The sequence below is a fragment of the Balaenoptera ricei genome, chromosome 5 (genome assembly GCF_028023285.1).
Source record: "Balaenoptera ricei isolate mBalRic1 chromosome 5, mBalRic1.hap2, whole genome shotgun sequence".
NCBI classification, from domain to species: Eukaryota; Metazoa; Chordata; class Mammalia; order Artiodactyla; family Balaenopteridae; genus Balaenoptera; species Balaenoptera ricei.
This window is the reverse complement of record NC_082643.1, coordinates 113,052,398-113,073,238: the sequence shown is the minus strand read 5'-3', so window position 1 is coordinate 113,073,238 and position 20,841 is coordinate 113,052,398. Positions and strand designations below refer to the sequence as shown.

The following is a 20,841-nucleotide window of genomic DNA, read 5'->3' as shown; positions in this document are numbered from 1 at the left end:
GTAGATATTTTGATGATGGCTATTCTGACCAGTGTGAGGTGATACCTCATTGTAGTTTTGATTTGCATTTCTCTAATGATTAGTGATGTTGAGCATCCTTTCATTATTCAGCCTATTTTATAAGATTATTGTTTCTTGCATTACTAAATGTGTGACTGAACCTCTGATAAAAATAATTATGACTAGACAACTTAAAACAATTGACCAAATATATAGTTCTACAATAAGATCAATGACTGTAACAGTGTAACTCTAGATATGGGAAGAAGCAACAAGAAGGAATCAGTTCCTGGACCATAGCAGACTAGTAAGACAGGTGGTCCAGAGGCTTTGGCTACTGCTAACAGGGCCTAGTCCAGTAATAGCACACTGAGTGGCCTATCAACAAAATCCTCGCTTGAACTGGGAATGAGCATTCCTAGCACTGTGGGACAAATTGGTCACGAAATGCCTCTCAAACCTTGGTCAAAATCATGACCAAAAAGGAGGGGATTATAAAATAAAGATATTTCCCACTATCCAGTTCTACAAGAATCAAGTCATTAGGCACTGCAGTCGTGGACCTACAATACACCCTGAAAGGAATTCAGGGTGAAGATCAGGATGAGGCACTTTGTTCTCTGGGAAAACTAGCTGAACCAGCCCTCATAGTTAGATATTTTCAGGAGAAAATTTTATGAACCCAGTTTTTTGCATCTTCCCAAACTTAGAAAAGCACTAAAAACATTAACTAAGATATCTATTCCTTGCATATAGCAGTAAACGTCTACCGAGATGTGTACTTGATTGCACTATATACTGGCCTCCCACCTTACCTCTTTGGAACAGTCCTTAGAGCTTTCTGAAAGACTGTCTCTTGGGATATAATCTTGAGGTTGGCTCAAATAAAACTTTCCATTTCTTTCTTACACTGACTATTGATTAATTTTTTCATCAATAAAACAAAAGATAGGAAAAAAAACACAAACATACAAAAACCCTCACTCTGATTAAACTTAATTCTAGTGCCAAATATATGGAAATACATACACATGAAAACAGTAATTAAAAATGAAGAACACATAATAGTATGCACAGATTATAAATTGCTATATAAAATATATATGTGCATTGACTGATGTGATTTAAAAGCAATAGTGCTTAATATTCATTTGATCATTTTTATTAAGTAGACTGTTAATAAATAATTGCATTAAATTTTTTAAATTGTGAAGTGCTAAAAATGTTTTCCATTCTAGCTGGGAACATCCAACAACTCATTTCAGTAATTATTTATTAAAGACTATTATTTATTATTATTATTAATTTATTCTAACATTAAAATAGCAGTTGCTTCTGATCTAATGGAGGGACTAGGCAAGATACCAGGTACAGCGTAATACATGCCATGATAGGGAGAAAGAGAAGAGGCCTTAATCTCATGTGCCTCTGTTAACCAAAGGAGATAAGCAATAAGTTTACATATAAGGAAACAATGAAACATTCCCTACAGTGGCCAGTGCACCAACAGAAGAACTTATACACTACACGTGAGAAATCTACAGTCTATTAGGACAATCCTCTATGTCTGCATTTGACTGAAATGGGCTCAGATTTTAAGTGAAATTAAATCATTGAAAAAAAAAAGTAAAGCAAATATTTTGATAATGTGTGCTTTCCTCTTATTTCAGACTTTTCCAGAAGTCAGTGGGTTTTGGGGTACATCCATTGGTAAGATACTCGCCACGGGCATTGCTTGGTGAGTCTGACATTTGAACACGGCAAGCATCGCCCTCCGGAACCTACAATAAAAAAGGGAAAATCTGGCATTACCCACGAGGACCTGGCACTTTTAGAGTACTCTCAAACATGGCTAAGGTGCCACTACTACCAACTGGCATCTCCAGATAAATTTCTGCTTCCAGCTTTAACATCTGCTGTTGAGACCCTTGGTCAATGTATCAAGTGTATGACACAGTTAAAGACCACTTGTGCACCACTGACTATTAACATTGAAGACACTTAATAAAAACCACTAATTATGTCTAAGATGGTGCATCTAACGTCATTTGCAAGGAATTATTTACTTGAACTAAGGATGTGTATTTCATGCATTTGTTCTTCTGAGCAAAGGCCAGTTTAAATTAAGAGGCGTTTGATAATGCCTGACCTTTCCTAAAGAACTACCAAGAGACTCTGAATTTAAAATGTGTTCTTTATGCTTCTTATGTGGTCTGCTTGGTCTTAAAAGTTTTTACGTTTCTTCATATACCTGTGGCTAAAGTTGCTTTCCCTAACATGTGCATAAATACATAAGTGTAATAGAAGCAGCATTGGCATTCCAGGATCAAATTACTGCACCTCTACTGAGATTTTTCTGGTCAAATATTTAAGCACAGTAGATTGGTTCATCCCAATCTACTGTAGATTGGTTCATCTACTGTTACATATTTAAGCAGTAACAGGAAATGAAGTAGTCTAAGCTTCACTGAGGAGGCAGGAAAGAAATCCTTGCTCAGAGGCTCAGCAAAGGGGGAAGGGGAAGATTCTCGACTATCCTGAGTGACTACACACTCCTGAAGCCCTTTATGTTAGCACTGAATTTTTCTCTTGCATTTGAATGATATGTCTTCCTCCTAGTAAATATACAACTATGCTACCCACTTAGGGAGCCCAAGTGGCCTTGCTTTGTCCATTTTCCAGTAATAGAACTATTTTCTTCTTTGCAAAACCAATTCCGTGTATTTTAAATGGGGTAACCATGTGATCCAAGCTGAGCTCACCAATGACCATCCAGGGCCGCTTCTGCCAGAAAGCCATGTGAGATGAAATTCACATTTGGGGATGCTTAGCTTGTGGAACTTGGGTCTTGAGTTATCCGTGATTATCTCGCCTCTGTGTGGGAAGAGCCTGTCACAGAACTGGAGCCCTAGACATTTAAGGTCCTAAATGCTTCTCAAGTTGCATGAACCAAATAACTTTTACATTCATCTGAAGTGAGTTTCTGTCACTTACCTCCCCAAAAGTTTTAGAACATTATCCATTGCCTTTTTAACATTCTTTCTGTATATGCTGTTTTTAGTTGAGAAGCATTTTAGACATAACTTACTTTTTATTAGCAATCACATAAATACAGGGATTGTAGAATGTAGAAGATTTTGCAAACAGTGGAGCTAGAATGGCCATTGAGGGAGGAATCTTCTTTGGGTCACCAAAAGAAGCCCATAAGCACACGATGGAATAAGGGGACCACGCCACCAGGAACATGAGTATCATTATCACAGACATCTGTAAAAGAAATCAATATTCACCAAACCCAATATCTAAAATATCAAAATAACTAATATATCTTAAACTGCATGAAAAATTATCTGGATTGGAACTTGAATAAATTTATGTTGTTGAAGACACAGAGGAAAAACTGAATTTTTCCCCTCATACTTTGCTAATGTGCCTGAGGTCATCTATGATAACAAGAGCTTGTGAAATGGATAGACTGGTGCACGAATGTAAAGAATGCCCTCTTTCTTTTGGTGAGCTGGGGAGAATACAAAAGCTGGCTTGGATGACAGGCAGAAGGACCCACTCCTGGCCCACTTGGAGTAACTGTGCTAGGGACTGCTGGTGTTGAGCTTTCTTTTCCTCACTCTCATCTGCTAATCTAAAAAACAACTTTCTAACTTTCTAAACTCAATGTGAAGAAAAAAAAAAGTCCTCTATTGAGCTCAGTGAATTCTCATACAGGCCATTTGAGCTTGGTATATAATAAATCACATATAATACATACAGTGCAGATAATTTTGTAAAGAAGTTACCCTTACATTTTGTTTGAATGAAAAATTATAATTGTACATTGCTCCCTCCTGATTGCCCACTAAAACGATAGAAAAGGTTTAAAAAGACATAAACGCATAAGGCCTGAGAACCACAGATTAGGCAGCTTTGTAAAAGTTAAAATTGAATAACCATTAGACAAGTGGCATATTACTTATCAGACCTGAGAATGATTTTTTTTTAAATATTCTTTTTTAATTTTAAGGAGCCAGGAATGAGGGAAAATCAGATACAGATGAATCCACTCCACAGAACTACAGAAAGTCTCAGGAATTGGAGGTGACAGTTCTGAATGTGGGGCTGCACTTGGAACCTAAAACACAAAAACTCATTAAAATCTGCAAAAAGAAGCAGTTAGACTTCTGAATCCCCTCTCTATTCAGCTAGGAAACAGCCCCCTCTCCCCAGAAGAATCCCAAGGGTCAGTGTAAGAGAGGGTAAAGCAGGGAAACTTGGGACTGGGGGACACTGGGCTCAGCTGAGAGCTGGCGTACTGTCCTGAAAAGAGGGGGGCTGCACGCTGTCCCTTCCCTGCACTGAGCCATGAGAATGTGGGTACACAGACTTGTACCTCCTACCCAGAAAGGTGAAAGAATCTTCTCTCCTTGGAAACTGACCAGCCCAGAAGAAAATACCCAGAGGTACAGATCATCAGAACCCCCCCTCTCCAAAGACATATCCCAGTGAAAGAGCACAGCGAGAGCTCACAATCAACTTTTTAGCGCATCACTCTTAAATATGCAGGGACAGTCATTGATCACCATGCACTGAGGAAACATGCAAACTGACAGGCAGAGACTAAAACAGTGCAGGAACTCGGGAAAAAAAAATATGTGATGAACAGAAGGAAAATGTAATTATATACACAATATCATCACAGAAATGAGAGAAGATACACATGCATTAAACAAGAAGAGGACGCTATCAAAAAGAAGTACAGAGTATAAAATAATGCTTCTATCTCATCTATAAAAGTGAAAGCAGAATTTTAAAAATGCAATAGGAAGGTTGAAATGTATGGTCAGCCAGGGTAAGGGTGAGGTAAATAAGGTGAACTGTGCAAGTGCAGGGTCAGATCCTGTCTTTAATATTTTATATTTTGTTCAATGTGGAGTTTTTACATAAATTTTGATTTTTTAAAATACTGCACTAACTACTTGTTTTTATGATTACTGAGCTTTTTGGTGCCTGCTTAAATTTTGCACCCCAGGCTTGAGCCTCACTCTCCTCACCCAATCCAGTCCTGGACATGGTTGAGGAAATCTCTCAGGAAGTAGAAACAGGGACTTCCCTGGCAGTCCAGTGGTTAAGACTTCGCCTTCCAATGCAGGGGGTGTGGGTTCGATCGCTGGTTGGGGAGCTAAGATCCCACAGGCCTCCCGGCCAAAAAACCAAAACATAAAACAGAAGGAATATTGTAACAAATTCAATAAAGACTTTAAAAATGGTCCACATCAAAAAAAATTTTTTAAAAAAGAAGAAAGTAGAAACAAAAACAAACAAACAGGGGACTTCCCTGGTGGTGCAGTGGTTAAGAATCCACCTGCCAATGCACGGGACATGGGTTCGAGTCCTGCTCTGGGAAGATCCCACATACCGCAGAGCAACTAAGCCCGTGCACCACAACTACTGAAGCCTGCATGCCTAAAGCCCGTGCTCCGCAACAAAGAGTAGCCCCTGCTCACCGCAACTAGAGAAAGCCCACGTGCAGCAATGAAGACCCAACACAGGCAAAAATAAATAAATAAATAAAAACAAAACAAAAAACAGAAATAATGCAGGAGAGAATATCTAAGAAAATTAAAAGACAAATCCAGGAGATTAAATACTCAAATAAAAAGAGTTCCAGAAAAAGAGAACAGAGAAAACAAAATGGGAGGTGAAACTCACCAGAGAAATAATACAAGGAAACTCCCAGAAGGGAAGACCTGAGTCTCGACATAGAAAGCACTCACCCAGTACCCAGCACATGGGTGAATAAAGAGCCACACCAAGGCATATCGGCGTGACATTTCAGAAAACTGGAGACACAGAGAAAATCACAAGCTTCCAGAGAGAATGCAGATCACCGGAATGCTGTCAGCCTTCTCAATAGTGACACCTGAAGCTGAGAGACTATATAGGGTAATGCCTTCAAAATTCTTTGTAAGTCATTTTTTCTACTTAGAATTCCATACCAAGCAAACAATCGGTCAAACATGATCGTAGAATTAAGGCATTTTCAGGCATGCAAAATCTTAAAAATTTGACTTCCTTGTGACCTTCTCAGGACTCTATTAGAGAATGTGTTACACCAAATGTAAAGGAGTTAACCAAAAAAAAAAGGGAAGACATGCAATCCAGAAAACGGGAGATCTGACCTACGAGACAGGCCAAAGGCATTCCCAGCTGGTGACAAAGGAGATGTGGGGATGCTGGCTTCCTAGGTAGTCATCCTAAAGAACAGCCAGTGTAGACTAGAGCAAGAGATCTGGCGGGTGTCAGGAGGGTAGTGCCAAGAAAAGGATAAAGTCGACCTAGTCTCTGATGTATTTGAAAATACTAAGAGGAGACTGAAGCTCCTGGTGGAGAGTTTAGAGATGAATTAGTGACAGGTACACAGAAGAGTCAGCAAACAAAGCTACAGAGAGAGAGAGAGGGAGAGAAGAGAAGTGGAGAGAGATGAACGGAGGAAGAGAAAGAGAAAAGGAATGAATTGTTAACTCCAAAGGGGGAAAAGTTGTATAAAAAAAGAAATATAAATCATAGAGTCTTACGGAGATTTTCAATAAATAAAATTTAGATAATCACAATAATGTAATATTGGCTCTTCATCTAACCAAATATTAACATTTTACTGAGAAGATGAGAGATAAATGTTGGTGGGGAGGAGTAGGAAAGGTTGGTGGTATAAGAAAAATTTTCTTTGTCTATAGTAGGAAATCAAGAAGTAACAGCAAAGAAAAATACCCAAAACAGGGCTTCCCTGGTGGCGCAGTGGTTAAGAATCCGTCTGCCAATGCAGGGGACAAGGGTTCGAGCCCTGGTCCAGGAAGATCCCACATGCCGCGGAGCAACTAAGCCCATGTGCCGCAACTACTGAGCCCGCGCGCCTAGAGCTCATGCCTCGCAACAAGAGAAGCCACTGCAATGAGAAGCCCGCACACCACAACAAAGAGTAGCCCCCGCTCACTGCAACTAGAGAAAGCCCACGTGCAGCAACGAAGACCCAACGCAGCCAAAAACAAATAAATAAATAAATTAAAAAAAAAAAATTACCCAAAACAGCAGATAAGCACATCACTTAGAAATATGGAGGCCAACACCAGAAAAAAGAGCCAGAGAGTAAGAATCGGGAGTTGGGGAGAGGTGACTGCAGGGGCCAAGGAACCATGTCCATGTAAAAGCTTGATTACAAAACCTTTTTAAGGATTTTAATGTCTTACCTTTGTTACATCTACCTGATCTGACCAATCTCTGTTGAGATACTCAGTGCAGTTACTAGTAGCATGATGTTTAATGGATCGAGTGACATGGTAATAGCAGTAAAACATCATTATCAAGGGCACAATAAAATTTATCGCAACAACCATCATGGTGTAAGAAACAAAAGATCTGAAAGTAAGAAAAGGAAATAATTAAATCATGACATTAAATCACTACTCATTTAATATACTAAATAGAGTAAGGGAAACAAGATAATTATCAGAAATAATACTGGCACTGTCCAGCAGTCATTATATTATTAAATAGCTTAGGAAGTGCATTTGACTTTGAGTTCATTTGGACTAGGGGTTGGCAAACTATGACCTGTGGGCCAAATCCAGCCTGTCGCCTGTCTTTGTAAATGAAACTTTATTGGAACCACATTCATTACATACAGTCTAGGGCTGCTATCACAGGCAGAGTTGAGTAGTTGCAATGGAGACAGTCTTGCCTGTAAAGCCTAAAATATTTATTTTTTGACCTTGCACTAAATCTAAAAAGTTTTAGATTTAGTTTGAGAGCTAGAAATTTTCTATTTGCTTTTCTTCATAACCTTTCATTTCCTTTAATAAACTAAATTACCCCCTTTTCCCTGGTAAATATAGAAAAGCATCACTGATGAGCAAGCAAATCCTCGCAGTGACTGTGCTTTTGCTGCATAATTCTCAGGAGATGCTTTATCACCAGATCATCTAGAAAAGGAAGCCTGGACTTTTGCCAGATCTGCGCACTGTCTAGCTCCACTAACTCTCCTTTTCCCCATCAGGTCCTACCTCTAAGGTGCGGCTATTGGAAGGATTCTCTGTTTCACCTTTGCTGCCAGAAGATAGAGGAAGGAACAGAGCAGGGGACAAGGGGAGCTGGATGGCCTTTCCTTGCAAATAAGCATAATTCACTTTTCTCAATTCATCTCTGCTGTAATCATATCATCTATACCAAGGAAGCTCTTTGCCATCTCTGTATGAGAAACATTTGATCTGACCTTAAATTTGAAATGGTGAGAAAATGTCTACACTAGAAGCATTTGATTATAAAGTGTAAACATGTCTCTTACACATCGTTTTTCCGCCAGTTTATGGTACAGGTGGCCCCAGTAGGATCTGGGGCATAACTAGCCCACCCAACAATAGGCATCAAAGCCCAAAAGAGGCCATTGATCCAGGCCCCCAGAATCATGCTGATGTAAGTGTTGGTGGTCATTCTTCTTCCTATTAACAAACATATGGAACATCAAAGTCATTTCCCAATGATGTGATTCATATCTTCATTTTGTTTTAACTGATTATTCAAAGTTGTCATCAAATAGATTCTTCACAGAGCACTTTAGTTCACACAAAGCCTATCTACATGAATTCACATTCTGAAAAAAAAAATGACATTTAAGCTGAAACCTGAATGATAAAATGATCAGTCAGAGGATAGAAATGGAGAAACACTAGGGAAATAGCATTTACCAAGACCCCAAAGTGGGAAAGGGTTTGGCTAGTACCCCAAAGTGAGAGGACCCCAGACCACACTGGAAAGGTAGCCAGGGGCCAGAATGCATGGGACCTTGGAGGCTGTGTTATGAAATTTGGGTTTTATTCTAGGTATAATAGAAAATCACTGGAACTTTCAGTCAAGGATTATCAGAGAAATATGACTGACCATGTTGCAAGCCATTACATTTACATTTTGAAGTGAATGGGTATCGAGCAGTACTTAGGCAAAAATGGGTTCATTGAGAAAGCTGAGAAAAGTGCTGTACCTGCATCAGGACAGCAGATGGTCAGGTATCGATCCACAGCCACAACTGTGAGCAATCCAATACTTGCCATTCCAAAAAAGATATTCAATCCAGCATAAATCTGAAGATCAAAATTGGAAAGATTCCACCATTCTACACATCCTCCCAAGAGACATTTACACTTTTATCCCATTGCTAAAATATATTTTAAATACACTGAGTGTTTTTTATTTTACTAATTTTAAAATATATCATCTATTGTCAAATTATAAGTGGTTTAATAAAGGCATTTATAGAAAATGTTTTGAGACTTCATTAATTAAAATAAACTTTTTAAAAAATGTTAAGGCTTAAAGTAAAACTTCTATACATATTCTGTGGAGTGCAAAAACAAACCATAAATTAAGTGCAATGCATAAACCAACAAAAGACCGCTATTCAGAAGACAGACAATTCAACAGGGGAAAAAGACAAACAGAAAAATGGGCTATTCACACAAGAGGAAACCTGCATGTTTATGACATAAGATGTACAATCACATTAAATCTTGAAAGAAATGCAAATTATAAGATACTATTTTATAACCATCAAAATGCTACAAATTCAAAAGTCTGACAACCCCAAGTGTTGGAGAAAATGTGGAGTAACAGAAGTTCTAGCAACTGGCACAACCATTTTGGAGAGAAATTTGTCCACATCTGATAAAATTGAAGATAAACATTATCTACAACCAAACCATTTCTTTCCTAGTAATGTATCTAAACCTTCACACATTGCAGAAAAAGACATGTATGAGAACAATTTATTGAAGCCTTGTTTGTGGTTTAAAAAAATTGGAAACAGGGAATTCTCTGGCAGTCCAGTGGTTAGGACTCGGTGCTTTCACTGATGAGGCCTGGGTTCCATCCCTGGTAGGGGAACTAAGATCCCACAAGCCAAGCCACACGGTGCAGCCAGAGAAAAAAAGAAAAAAATTTTTAAAAACCCCAAACAACCTGAAGCACATATTGCAAAACATTAAGATTTGACAAAACTGGTTGGTGCACACATGGGTATTCACTACTCTCTGCTCTTTTCATTTTATTCTCTATAGTTTTATAGCTTAAAATAGCTGTTTTAAAAAATTAGGCCAAAAGTCATTAATGCTAATTAATATTAATTTATTTTCTTGTCAGTAAAAATCATAGTAGATATATTCACCAGCAATTCTCATGGAGAACTTTCCATAGAAAAAAATCAGCAACATGTAGTTTAACTACATTACTTAGATATTATGACATAGTCATTAAATATTTTATTGTTTCAAATGAAAGCAGAGTATTTGTTTTTGAATTTGTAATATGCAAGTTTTTATTTGAATATGCAAATGTTCACTTTTCTTCTCTAGCTGACTGCTAATTTTTTTGTTAGTTTAGTTTTTTCCTTTGAGTTGGGGAAATTTTGAAAATATAATGATGGTGACTGATTTCATTTCTCTTATTAAAGAATATATTTCCCAGTCACTCCTGAAGCCATTTTTATTAAGAGCACCATATCTATTATTCTACATAATCTTATTTGATTGAAACCCTTGGGATTTTTTAAAGACATTTAAATGTACATTTTCTTAATCTACTTTATTTTGCTTTGATTCTAAAGATCTCGAATACCTGACATCCTGCATATCCAAACTTCCAACTTCCATGCAGATCTGAAGCAGCAGACATGGGGTAGCCAATGCTACTGACCCCTATATCAGTAACAGCCAAGTTAATGATAATTGCATTTGTGGGTGTCCGAAGCTCCTTGTACTTAATGAAGATGCCCAGAACTATTATGTTGCCGAGAACACTTATCATACCTGAGAACATAAACAAAAAAACACACATTTTGTTTAATTTGAATGTGTAAAAGTAGAATCAAATTAAATATTTAAGCTCCTTCAAAAATATAGCAAATCCGTTTTGGTTCGTTTATTTGAAGAGCTTCAGCTATTCTTCAAGCTAGTTGTAATATCTTCACAGCCCTTTTGTGAAATAGAAATATAAAAATTAAAGCACAAAGAATCTACCAATTGCATAAACCAGCACCAAAGACTGGTGTTAATGTCATCACTATTGATCACTCTATCCTTGATATTATTCCCTTGCATGTCATGATACCACCACCACTGATTTTTAGGATATACATATGATCATACAATCTCCTTTGGCAGCTTAATTTTCTCATCCTCCTTCCTGAAGCCTGAGGCTCTCCTTTCTCTACAGTTTCTCAAACCTCAGCTATCATTCTATCCTAACAGTATTTCTGTCACTTTCCATCCCGGAAATATGCTCCAGTCCTGCATCCCTTTTCATACAATTCATTGCCATTAAACATTTATTAAGCATCTACAGTATGTAAGATCATATGACTGTTTCAATATCACTTGAAACTCAACATATTCAAATCTAAATTCTTCATTACACACACACACACACAAACACACACACCTATAGAAGAATGCACACTGCAAGGTTTGGCTATCCAGAGAGGAAGTCGGACTGGCTTTCAGGTCCACTGAGAAGCCTCACAGGCCATATCACCCTAGTCAAGTCTCCACAGCCTGGGATCCGACTCCTAGCCCTGCAGGTCCAGAAACTCAATGTTGTCGGTGCCCCAGAATTGGCTGGATTCAGGTAGACTGATGACTGAACTTCTTAATCTGAATGCCAGTGTATTCATTTACAACAAGAAATATTGTTGAGTGGACTGGATGTGCATGTTAGCCTGTTTAACATTCCCTACATGCAACAAAGGATGCACACATTTCCCATAAGCCAGATGTGGGCCATATTAGGTCCTAACAGCTGAGAGAGGCTAGAGCTATTACCAGATTCCTAAGGGCTAAGGGAGAGGTAAGGAACAAAAGGAACAGAGTGGTGTTCACCATCATGAAGAGAACTCTGGTGATCAGCTCCAGCTATTGCCGGAGAGAGGGAAGGTTTCCAAGCACCAACACCCAAATGTATCAGCTAAGGAAGAACTTCTATTATATCTTGGCACCTTGGTCAAAACTTCCATTCAACATCCTGTTATACTAATCTTCCAGGTTCCTGTTCTTTCCTCCTGCATGCTGCTGGCAGAATAAACTTTCTATAACATAGAATTAACCAAGGCTCTTCTCAAAACCTCCAATACACCCCAACGTCTGAGGGATAAAGTCCACATGTCCCAGCCTGGTATTCCAGACTCCTTGCCTCAATCTGTTTTTACCCTCTCTAAGCAAATTGTCACACTTGTCAAACAAGTCCTCCATCTAATTATTTATCAAATGCACCAGGCTTGTGGTAAATTTCGACTTTCATTTCTCCCACTTGGAACACCCTACTCCTTTCCTCTACCTTTCCAAATGCTACCCTTCAAAATTCTGTTCAAGGCCAATTCTACCCCAAAGACTTGTCCTTCGCATAGTATCCTCTCTTCTCTAAATTCTCAAAGTACCTGTTTATATTATACTTTATCTTATGTGATGCTATATTATTTAATCCATATATGCCTAGTCTTCCTGTGTAGATTTTAGGCTTCTAATCATTTCTATGTTATATATATGACATATAGCAGATTTATTTAATAAACGGACAACTAAAACTCATATTGCTGAATGTCTATTACTCCTGCAAGCATAATTAAGGCACAATGATATCAAATTTGATGATTCTTTGGCTCAATATTTTTTTTTTTAATTCCTGTATTTTTATTTTGTTAATTCTGGCAACCCTACCTCTTATCTCCCACCACTCCTGTGGCTGGCAGAGTAAGCTTTTTTTGTTTTTTAATTTTATTTGTTTATTTATTTTTATGGCTGTGTTAGGTCTTCGTTTCTGTGTGAGGGCTTTCTCTAGTTGTGGCAAGCAGGGGCCACTCTTCACCGCGGTGCGCGGGCCTCTCACTATCGCGGCCTCTCTTGTTGCAGAGCACAGGCTCCAGACGCGCAGGCTCAGTAATTGTGGCTCACGGGCCTAGTCGCTCCGCGGCATGTGGGATCTTCCCAGACCAGGGCTCAAACCCGTGTCCCCTGCATTGGCAGGCAGATTCTCAACCACTGCGCCACCAGGGAAGCCCCTGGCTCAATATTTTTGCATCTAGTACCGTAGCTCCAAAAAGTTTAGCAAATTGAAGAATCTTTCTGGGCTAGTTACAGATTTGATGATTTTTAAGTCAGGTAAAAGCACAGTGCAGTAAATTGTTGCCTACCAAGTATGCAACCAGAATAAAGTAATTGTGCTTTGGGGGCGGTTTTAGATATAACAGGGAGAATGAGGTAATCAATTTAGCCCTTTTTCTATTTTCTCTGCAGCTGTCTCAAGCACTCTGCTTTATTTCCTAGCTGTAGGTGTTTTCTAATGAGTAGACAATAGATCATTTAGTACTTAGGTCTATGTTCAGTTAATTTCCCCTTGGTTTCTGTGGCTCTCCTCCAATCTCTTTGGCAGATCCTTCTTAATCTACTTCCTGGCCTTTCTTTCTTCATGTCTACCTTATTAAATATATGCATTGTCCAAGTTTCTGTCCTGGACCTTCTTTCTTTTCACATTCAATATACACTCAGTGATTTCACACAGATTCAAGGCTATATGCTGTTACTTTCCAGATCAACCTCATAAAATTCAAACTCATGTGTGCAGCTTTTTACGGGACTTCTCTCAAACAGAACCCAGAGATTTTCTCTCTTGACCCAAACATGTTCTTCCCCAGATGTGCTCCCATCTTGATGAATAGCTTCACCATCTATCCAGTGGCCCAGAAAAGAAACCTAGATGTCATCTTTGATGCTCCCTCACCTTCTCCCCCAGTCTCCACATCCAACCATCAATTCTAACTTCTAGCTCTTGAATGTGTCTATTTCTATCTCCAATGCTACTACTTCCTCCTCAGAAGTCTTTTTAATCTTAATCACACAGGGGCCACCTACCTGGTCTCTTAGCTACCACTACAGCGCATTTCTAAAATACAAATTGGATCATGTCATTCAGTGATTCCCCTATCGCCTTTATGGCTTAGGTCTTTCATTAGCTGGTACACAGCCATCCTCTCAGCCTAGTATCTCTCATGCTTCATCCTACAAGTCACCCATAATGAATCTATTTCAGATCCTTAATTTGCCATGCCCTCTTGCTCCCCAGCATTAACTGGAGAAAGGGAGAGTGCTCAAGTTGGTAACGTTTGTAAGAGCTACAATCTAAGAGAAATATTAAACTAAAAATTAAATTTAAAATGAAAAATCTAAATAGGCTCTTGGTAAAAGTAACAAATGAAATAAACGCTTTGACTAAATTCTTTTCCTCATAGTTTTGGTTTCGATTTGGACATTTAAGTGAGTTTTGTTAAAGGGAGGGATTGGGGGGTCCAAAGAACAATAAATGTTTGAACAAAAGCATAAAGAAGTTAGATATGCTCCCTTCAGTTCATCTACTAAAAACACAAACAAACAACACGTACTCATAGTATTGATAAAACTGATCCTTGTGGTTATACCTGAGGGTTCTAGAGTCTAAATACCTGAGTTCAAATCCTGGCGTAGCTACTTAGTAGATGTGTGTGTTGGGAAAGTTATTTAAACTCTTTATCTGTAAACAGGGAAAATAAAATTTACTTACTGAATTAGCATAAGGATGAATTATTCTGTACATGTAAATATTTAGAACAGTGCTTGGTATATACCAAGTATTCCAATAATAACATTAGTAGTGGTAGCAGTAGTAGTAGTGGTGGTGGTGGTGGTTGGAGTAGTAGTAGCAGTAGTAATAGTAATTCTAGTAGAAGTCATCATTGTTGTCATAGTAAGATTACTATTACTGTTACTGTTACAGGGATAAGAACCAGCAAGAATATTTTCTTAACAGGAAAATTTCTTTGCATGCTTCTTTTATAACCACATCAAAAAAGATAGCTTTTCTTGGTCATCTACCAAAAACTAACTAAACCAAAAGTTTGTATACAAAGTACTTCTATGTAATTGTGATAAGGAGCTTACCTCTTTAAGTAGTATATTGTTTTCTCCTTTCTGTTGCAACACCAAAAAAAAAAAAAAATCAAAAAGAAAACAGAACTTATCCAGTGCTTATCATACAGAGGTATTCAAATGAAAAAGTTAGCTGAGGAACCACATTTTCTATCACAGAAGTAATACTCTGTGAATTATGGGGAAACTAAGCAATTATAAAGAATAAACTGGGTACAGTAGGATTTGTTATGTTTTTACTCTACTTTTGAATATATTTGAAAATTTTCATAAGTCAATCCAAAAAATAATAAAAGTTACTTCTAAAACTCATTACTAAGCATAAACTTGAAAATGAAGTGACTGCTAAGCATAAAATTAATACCACAATTCAACCTATACATAAAAAAGGTAATCAGAGAACTTCTATTGTCAATTTCCTCATCCCTTTTTTTCAGCCAACAAGTCTTTATCTTAATCCAATATATGCATCAATGAGTGTGTGTATGTGGGGAGAAAGAAACATTTGTCCAACATATACTGTATATATCATTTAGGTATATTTGTGCATTATTTAATTTTACTCTTCAAAACAATTGTGACAGTAGCTTATTCTTATCCCCATTTTACAGATATGAAAATGGAAAAACAAAAAACTTGCTCACTGTTGCAAAGATACTAAAAAATGAAAACCAAAGCTCAGTTTTCCAATACAGCATTGGAAAATGAGCTCAATTTTCAAACTCTGTCCTCAGTGACAATACACTCTGCTCTCTCTTTTTACGACTTTAATTTTCTTTCCAGGATCTTTCGATCTTAACTAGATTCCACCACCAAGGACAAAACTACAGAAAGTATGTATGAGAATAGTAAATGCTATAAAAAATACATTTTTGTCACGGTGCACACTATTCCCCAATAAAAACTTAATTTGACAATGTAATAACCAAATATATGGATAATTACTCATTTTATAGAAAACTTTCCTCAGCCCCATTTCACGGCTCTCACTGCCTATCAAAATTCAAAATAACTTGTTATATTAACCACCATTAATGTTTCCATTTATTCTTTCACCTACATTCTCTTTTTGATACTTACAGCCAGGAAGTAGAGCAAGTATTATCATCCTTATTTATCACATGAGCACCCCAACTGAGAAAGGATAAGTGACTTGTCAAGGTTGGCCAACAATATAGAACTTGAAACATTATCTCTGAACCCATGCTTTTTCTACTACCTTATGCTGAAAACCTCTGCTTTTCTTCACTTATTCAAAAACAAAATAACTGTTAATGGAGTAAACATCCATACCTGCCGTAATCAAGTAAGCTGCAACAATATTGTGTTCAGTCTGTGAAAAGGCCGAGCCGTCTTCATTTTTAGAGTCTGAACTGTTGCCTAAATTATTCCTTAGCATTTTGGAGGGAAGATATCAAGATAGCCTTCATAATGGGCCTTCAACATCTATGAAATGTTTCAAAAGACACCTAGGGAAGAATTTTCAGAACCAATCATTTCCACTTAAAGACCTCAAAGAAGGGCCTTTTCATAGAGGCCCTCCCTTAACAAATTTAATTGGGCTAAAGAGGAAAGGATTTTTAATTCCCAGAACAAGAGAAAAGCTTATTAGCAAAATAAAGAGAAATAACAAGCAACACACATTTTAACCAATTAGGGCATCAGCTTTATATCCAAGGAGATTACCAAGTGCACACATCACATGTAAACAATAAACAAACTCAGAAAATCAGATCAGGACCTGACTTAACTGATTTCTGCTGGAAATCAGTTTCAAAATTAAGAGCCAGCCTTAGTCCTCTAAAACTATTCAGATTAAGGTCCCTGTTTTCTGTTTGACCCTTTCAAGTTTTCCATTTCAATTCCTTTTGTTTTTTCCATAACAATTTAAATCATTAGAGATAAGTAAAGAAGTAATCTCCCCCATCCTTCCAAATTTTATTCCCCTAATGGTAATAATATTGTCCGGTGTATATTCCGCTTTACTTTGCTTATAGAAACATATATTTATACAACTGTTTGAGGCTTTTTTTTTCATTCTTTTCAAAAAATGGGGAGCTATGTATATATAAAATCATTCTGTAATTTGTTTTCCCCTAAAGCCATACCATAAATTCCAGGTCAATAAAGCATGGATATAGCATGATCTACTTCACAATTCACCTCAGTTCATTTACCCTACACTTTGATATGCACAAGTAGTTAATCTGGTAATAATCATAGCATGAACCAGCAAAGTATCTAGATTCAATAATTCATCTTGTAAAGTACAGGGCAATTCTAATATTCTGGATTATCTTGTTATAACTCCAAAAGTGGGTAACATAAGTGGGTGACAATCTAATATGAACATTTATTGTTAGAATAATGTATCCCTATACCTTTTTCCCTCATATTCTTTATGCCATGTAATATTATAAAAATCTGATTCTTCTCAATAGTGAATTTCTAAAAATCAGTAACTTTAGAGAAGTGCTAGATGCACCAAAGTTAACAGTGTAAGCATATAAGAGAACCACTAGAGGGCTCTATTTACCCACTTAATTTAATTTTATAAATCTTAGAATGGCACAGCAAGAAGGGACTGGATAATCCTTTTGCCTCAATTTTCAGTTATACACATATGTAAACTGAAGAAGTTGAAATCAGGTTGGTCAATCTGTCCCAGATACCATAGCTACTAGTAATCAAATTTTTATAAGTGTAATGAAATATTCGGAAGTGCATCTATACTAGGAAAGTGAATCTTTTTAGTATTCCAGTATCAAAATATTTTCAAATGACCCTAAAGCAATGAACATAATACCTAAGATAACCTCTCCCTTTTAAAAATCTATGGGTTGTTAGGTTTTAAGTCTTTCTCTTTTTTCTTTGTTTTTGCATTCACCATTCACTCAAAATTTTTTGAGTTTACTTTGGTTCATACTCCCTTCCTTTTCTGTAATGGATTATGCCTAGTTAGTTGTAGTACCCATTTAAATTTTCCAGAAATAATTATTTCTATTTATAAGAACTGAAGAGGAGAGATTGGTTCAAGATGGCGGAGTAGAAGGACATGCTCTCACTCCCTCTTGTGAGAGCACTGGAATCACAACTAACTCCTGAACAATCATTGACAGGAAGACACTGGAACTCACCAAAAAAGATACCCCACATCCAAGACAAAGGAGAAGCCACAATGAGATGGTAGGAGGGGCGCAATCACAATAAAATCAAATCCCATAACTGCTGGGTGGGTGACTCACAAACTGGAGAACACTTATACCACAGAAGTCCACCCACTGGAGTGAAGGTTCTGAGCCCCACATCAGGCTTCCCAACCTGGGGGTCCGGCAACGGGAGGAGAAATTACTAGAGAATCAGACTTTGAAGGCTAGCGGGATTTGATTGCAGGACTTCAAAAGGACTGGGGGAAACAGAGACTCCACTCTTGGAGGACACACACAAAGTAGTGTGCGCACTGGGACCCAGGGGAAGGAGCAGGGACCCCATAGGAGACTGAACCAGACCTACCTGCTAGTGTTGGAGGGTCTCCTGCAGAGGCGGGGGTGGCTGTGGCTCACCGGGGGACAAGGACACTGGCAGCAGAAGTTCTGGGAAGTACTCCTTGGTGTGAGCCCTCCCAGAGTCCACCATTAGCCCCACCAAACAGCAGGATAGGTTCCAGTGCTGGGTCGCCTCAGGCCAAACAACCAACAGGGAGGGAACCCAGTCCCACTCATCAGCAGAGAAGTATATTAAAGTTTTACTGAGCTCTGTGCACGAGAGCAACACCCAGCTCTACCCACCACCAGTCCCTCCCATCAGGAAGCTTGCACAAGCCTCTTAGACAGCCTCACCCACCAGAGGGCAGAGAACAGAAGCAAGAAGAACTACAGTTCTGCAGCCTGTGGAAGGAAAACCAGATTCACAGAAAGACAGACAAAATGAAAAGGCAGAGGACTTTGTACCAGATGAAGAAACAAGATAAAACCCCAGAAAAACAACTAAATGAAGTGGAGATAGGCAACCTTCCAGAAAAAGAATTCAGAATAATGATAGTGAAGATGATCCAGGACCTCGGAAAAAGAATGGAGGTGAAGATCAAGAAGATGGAAGAAATGTTTAACAAACCTAGAAGAATTAAAGAACAAACACCTAGAAGAATTAAAGAACAAACAAACAGAGATGAACAGTACAATAACTGAAATGAAAAATACACTAGAAGGAATCAATAGCAGAATAACTGAGGTAGAACAGATAAGTGACCTGGAAGACAGAATGGTGGAATTCACTGCCACAGAACAGAACAAAGAAAAAAGAATGAGAAGAAATGAAGACAGCCTAAGAGACCTCTGGGACAAGATTAACCACAACAACATTCGCATTATAGAGGTCCCAAAGAAGAAGAGAGAGAGACAGGACTCGAGAAAATATTTGAAGAGATTATAGTTGAAAAATTCCTTAACATAGGAGAGGAAATAGCCACCCAAGTCCAGGAAGCGCAGAGAGTCCCATACAGGAGAAACATGCCGAGACACATAGTAATCAAATTGACAAAAACTAAAGACAAAGAAAAATCACTGAAAGCAACAAGGGAAAAACAACAAATAACATACAAGGGAACTCCCATAAGGTTAACAGCTGATTTCTCAGCAGAAACTCTATAAGCCAGAAGGGAGTGGCATGATATATTTAAAGTGATAAAAGGGAAGAACCTACAACCAAGATTACTCTACCCAGCAAGGATCTCATTCAGATTCAACGGAGAAATCAAAAGTTTTACAGACAAGCAAGAGCTAAGAGAATTCAGCACCAACAAACCAGCTCCACAAATGCTAAAGGAACTTCTCTAAGTGGGAAACACAAGAGAAGAAAAGGACCTACAAAAACAAACCCATAACAATTAAGAAAATGGTCATAGGAACATACATATTGATAATTACCTTAAACGTGAACGGATTAAATGCTCCAACCAAAAGACACAGGCTTGCTGAATGGATACAAAAACAAGACCCATATATATGCTGTCTTCAGGAGACCCACTTCAGACCTAGAGACACATACAGACTGAAAGTGAGGCAATGGAAAAAGATACTCCATGCAAATGGAAATCAAAAGAAAGCTGGAGTAGCAATACTCATATCAGATAAAATAAACTTTAAAATAAAGAATGTTACAAGAGACAAGGAAGGACACTACATAATGATCAAGAGATCAATCTAAGAAGAATATATAACAATTGTAAATATATATGCACCCAACACAGGAGCACCTCAATACATAAGGCAACTGCTAACAGCTATAAAAGAGGAAATAGACAGTAACACAATAATAGTGGGGGACTTTAACACCTCACTTACACCAATGGACAGATCATCCAAAATGAAAATAAATAAGGAAACAGAAGCTTTAAATGACACAACAGACCAGACAGATTTAATTGATATTTAAAGGACATTCCATCCAAAAACAGCAGATTACACTTTCTTCTCAAGTGCACACGGAACATTCTCCAGGAGAGATCACAGCTTGGGTCACAAATCAAGCCTCAGTAAATTTAAGAAAACTGAAATCATATCAAGTATCTTTTCCGACCACAACGCTATGAGATTAGAAATCAATAACAGGCAGAAAAAACGTAAAAAACACAAACACATGGAGGTTAAACAATACGCTACTAAATAACCAAGAGATGACTGAAGAAATCAAAGAGGAAATCAAAAAACACCTAGAGACAGATTACAATGAAAACACGATGATCCAAAACCTATGGGATGCAGCAAAAGCCATTCTAAGAAGGAAGTTTATAGCAATACAAGCCTACCTCAAGAAACAAGAAAAATCTCAAATAAACAATCTAACCTTATGCCTA

General features: G+C 37.9%; 1 protein-coding gene across 1 annotated transcript; it reads right to left on the bottom strand.

Moving 5' to 3' along the window:
• Positions 1-1,666: 1,666 nt before the first annotated feature.
• RRH (retinal pigment epithelium-derived rhodopsin homolog) lies at positions 1,667-18,597 on the bottom strand. The gene is made up of 8 exons (XM_059924216.1): positions 18,501-18,597; positions 16,281-16,456; positions 10,654-10,844; positions 9,026-9,125; positions 8,333-8,486; positions 7,239-7,407; positions 3,089-3,267; positions 1,667-1,781 (listed from the first exon to the last, which is right to left on the bottom strand). The coding sequence occupies exons 2-8, from the start codon at positions 16,384-16,386 to the stop codon at positions 1,667-1,669; spliced, it is 1,014 nt and encodes a 337-aa protein (XP_059780199.1). The 5' UTR covers positions 16,387-16,456; positions 18,501-18,597.
• Positions 18,598-20,841: the final 2,244 nt, after the last annotated feature.

Excerpts from the sequence above, each read along its gene's own strand:
- RRH (XM_059924216.1), bottom strand. The coding sequence starts at position 16,386 with ATGCTAAGGAATAATTTAGGCAACAGTTCAGACTCTAAAAATGAAGAC. Across the intron at positions 7,408-8,332 it reads AACTGGCGGAAAAACGATGT|ATCTTTTGTTTCTTACACCA; the intron begins GTAAGAGACATG and ends TCTTACTTTCAG. Across the intron at positions 3,268-7,238 it reads ATCAGGTAGATGTAACAAAG|ATGTCTGTGATAATGATACT; the intron begins GTAAGACATTAA and ends TTTCTTTTACAG.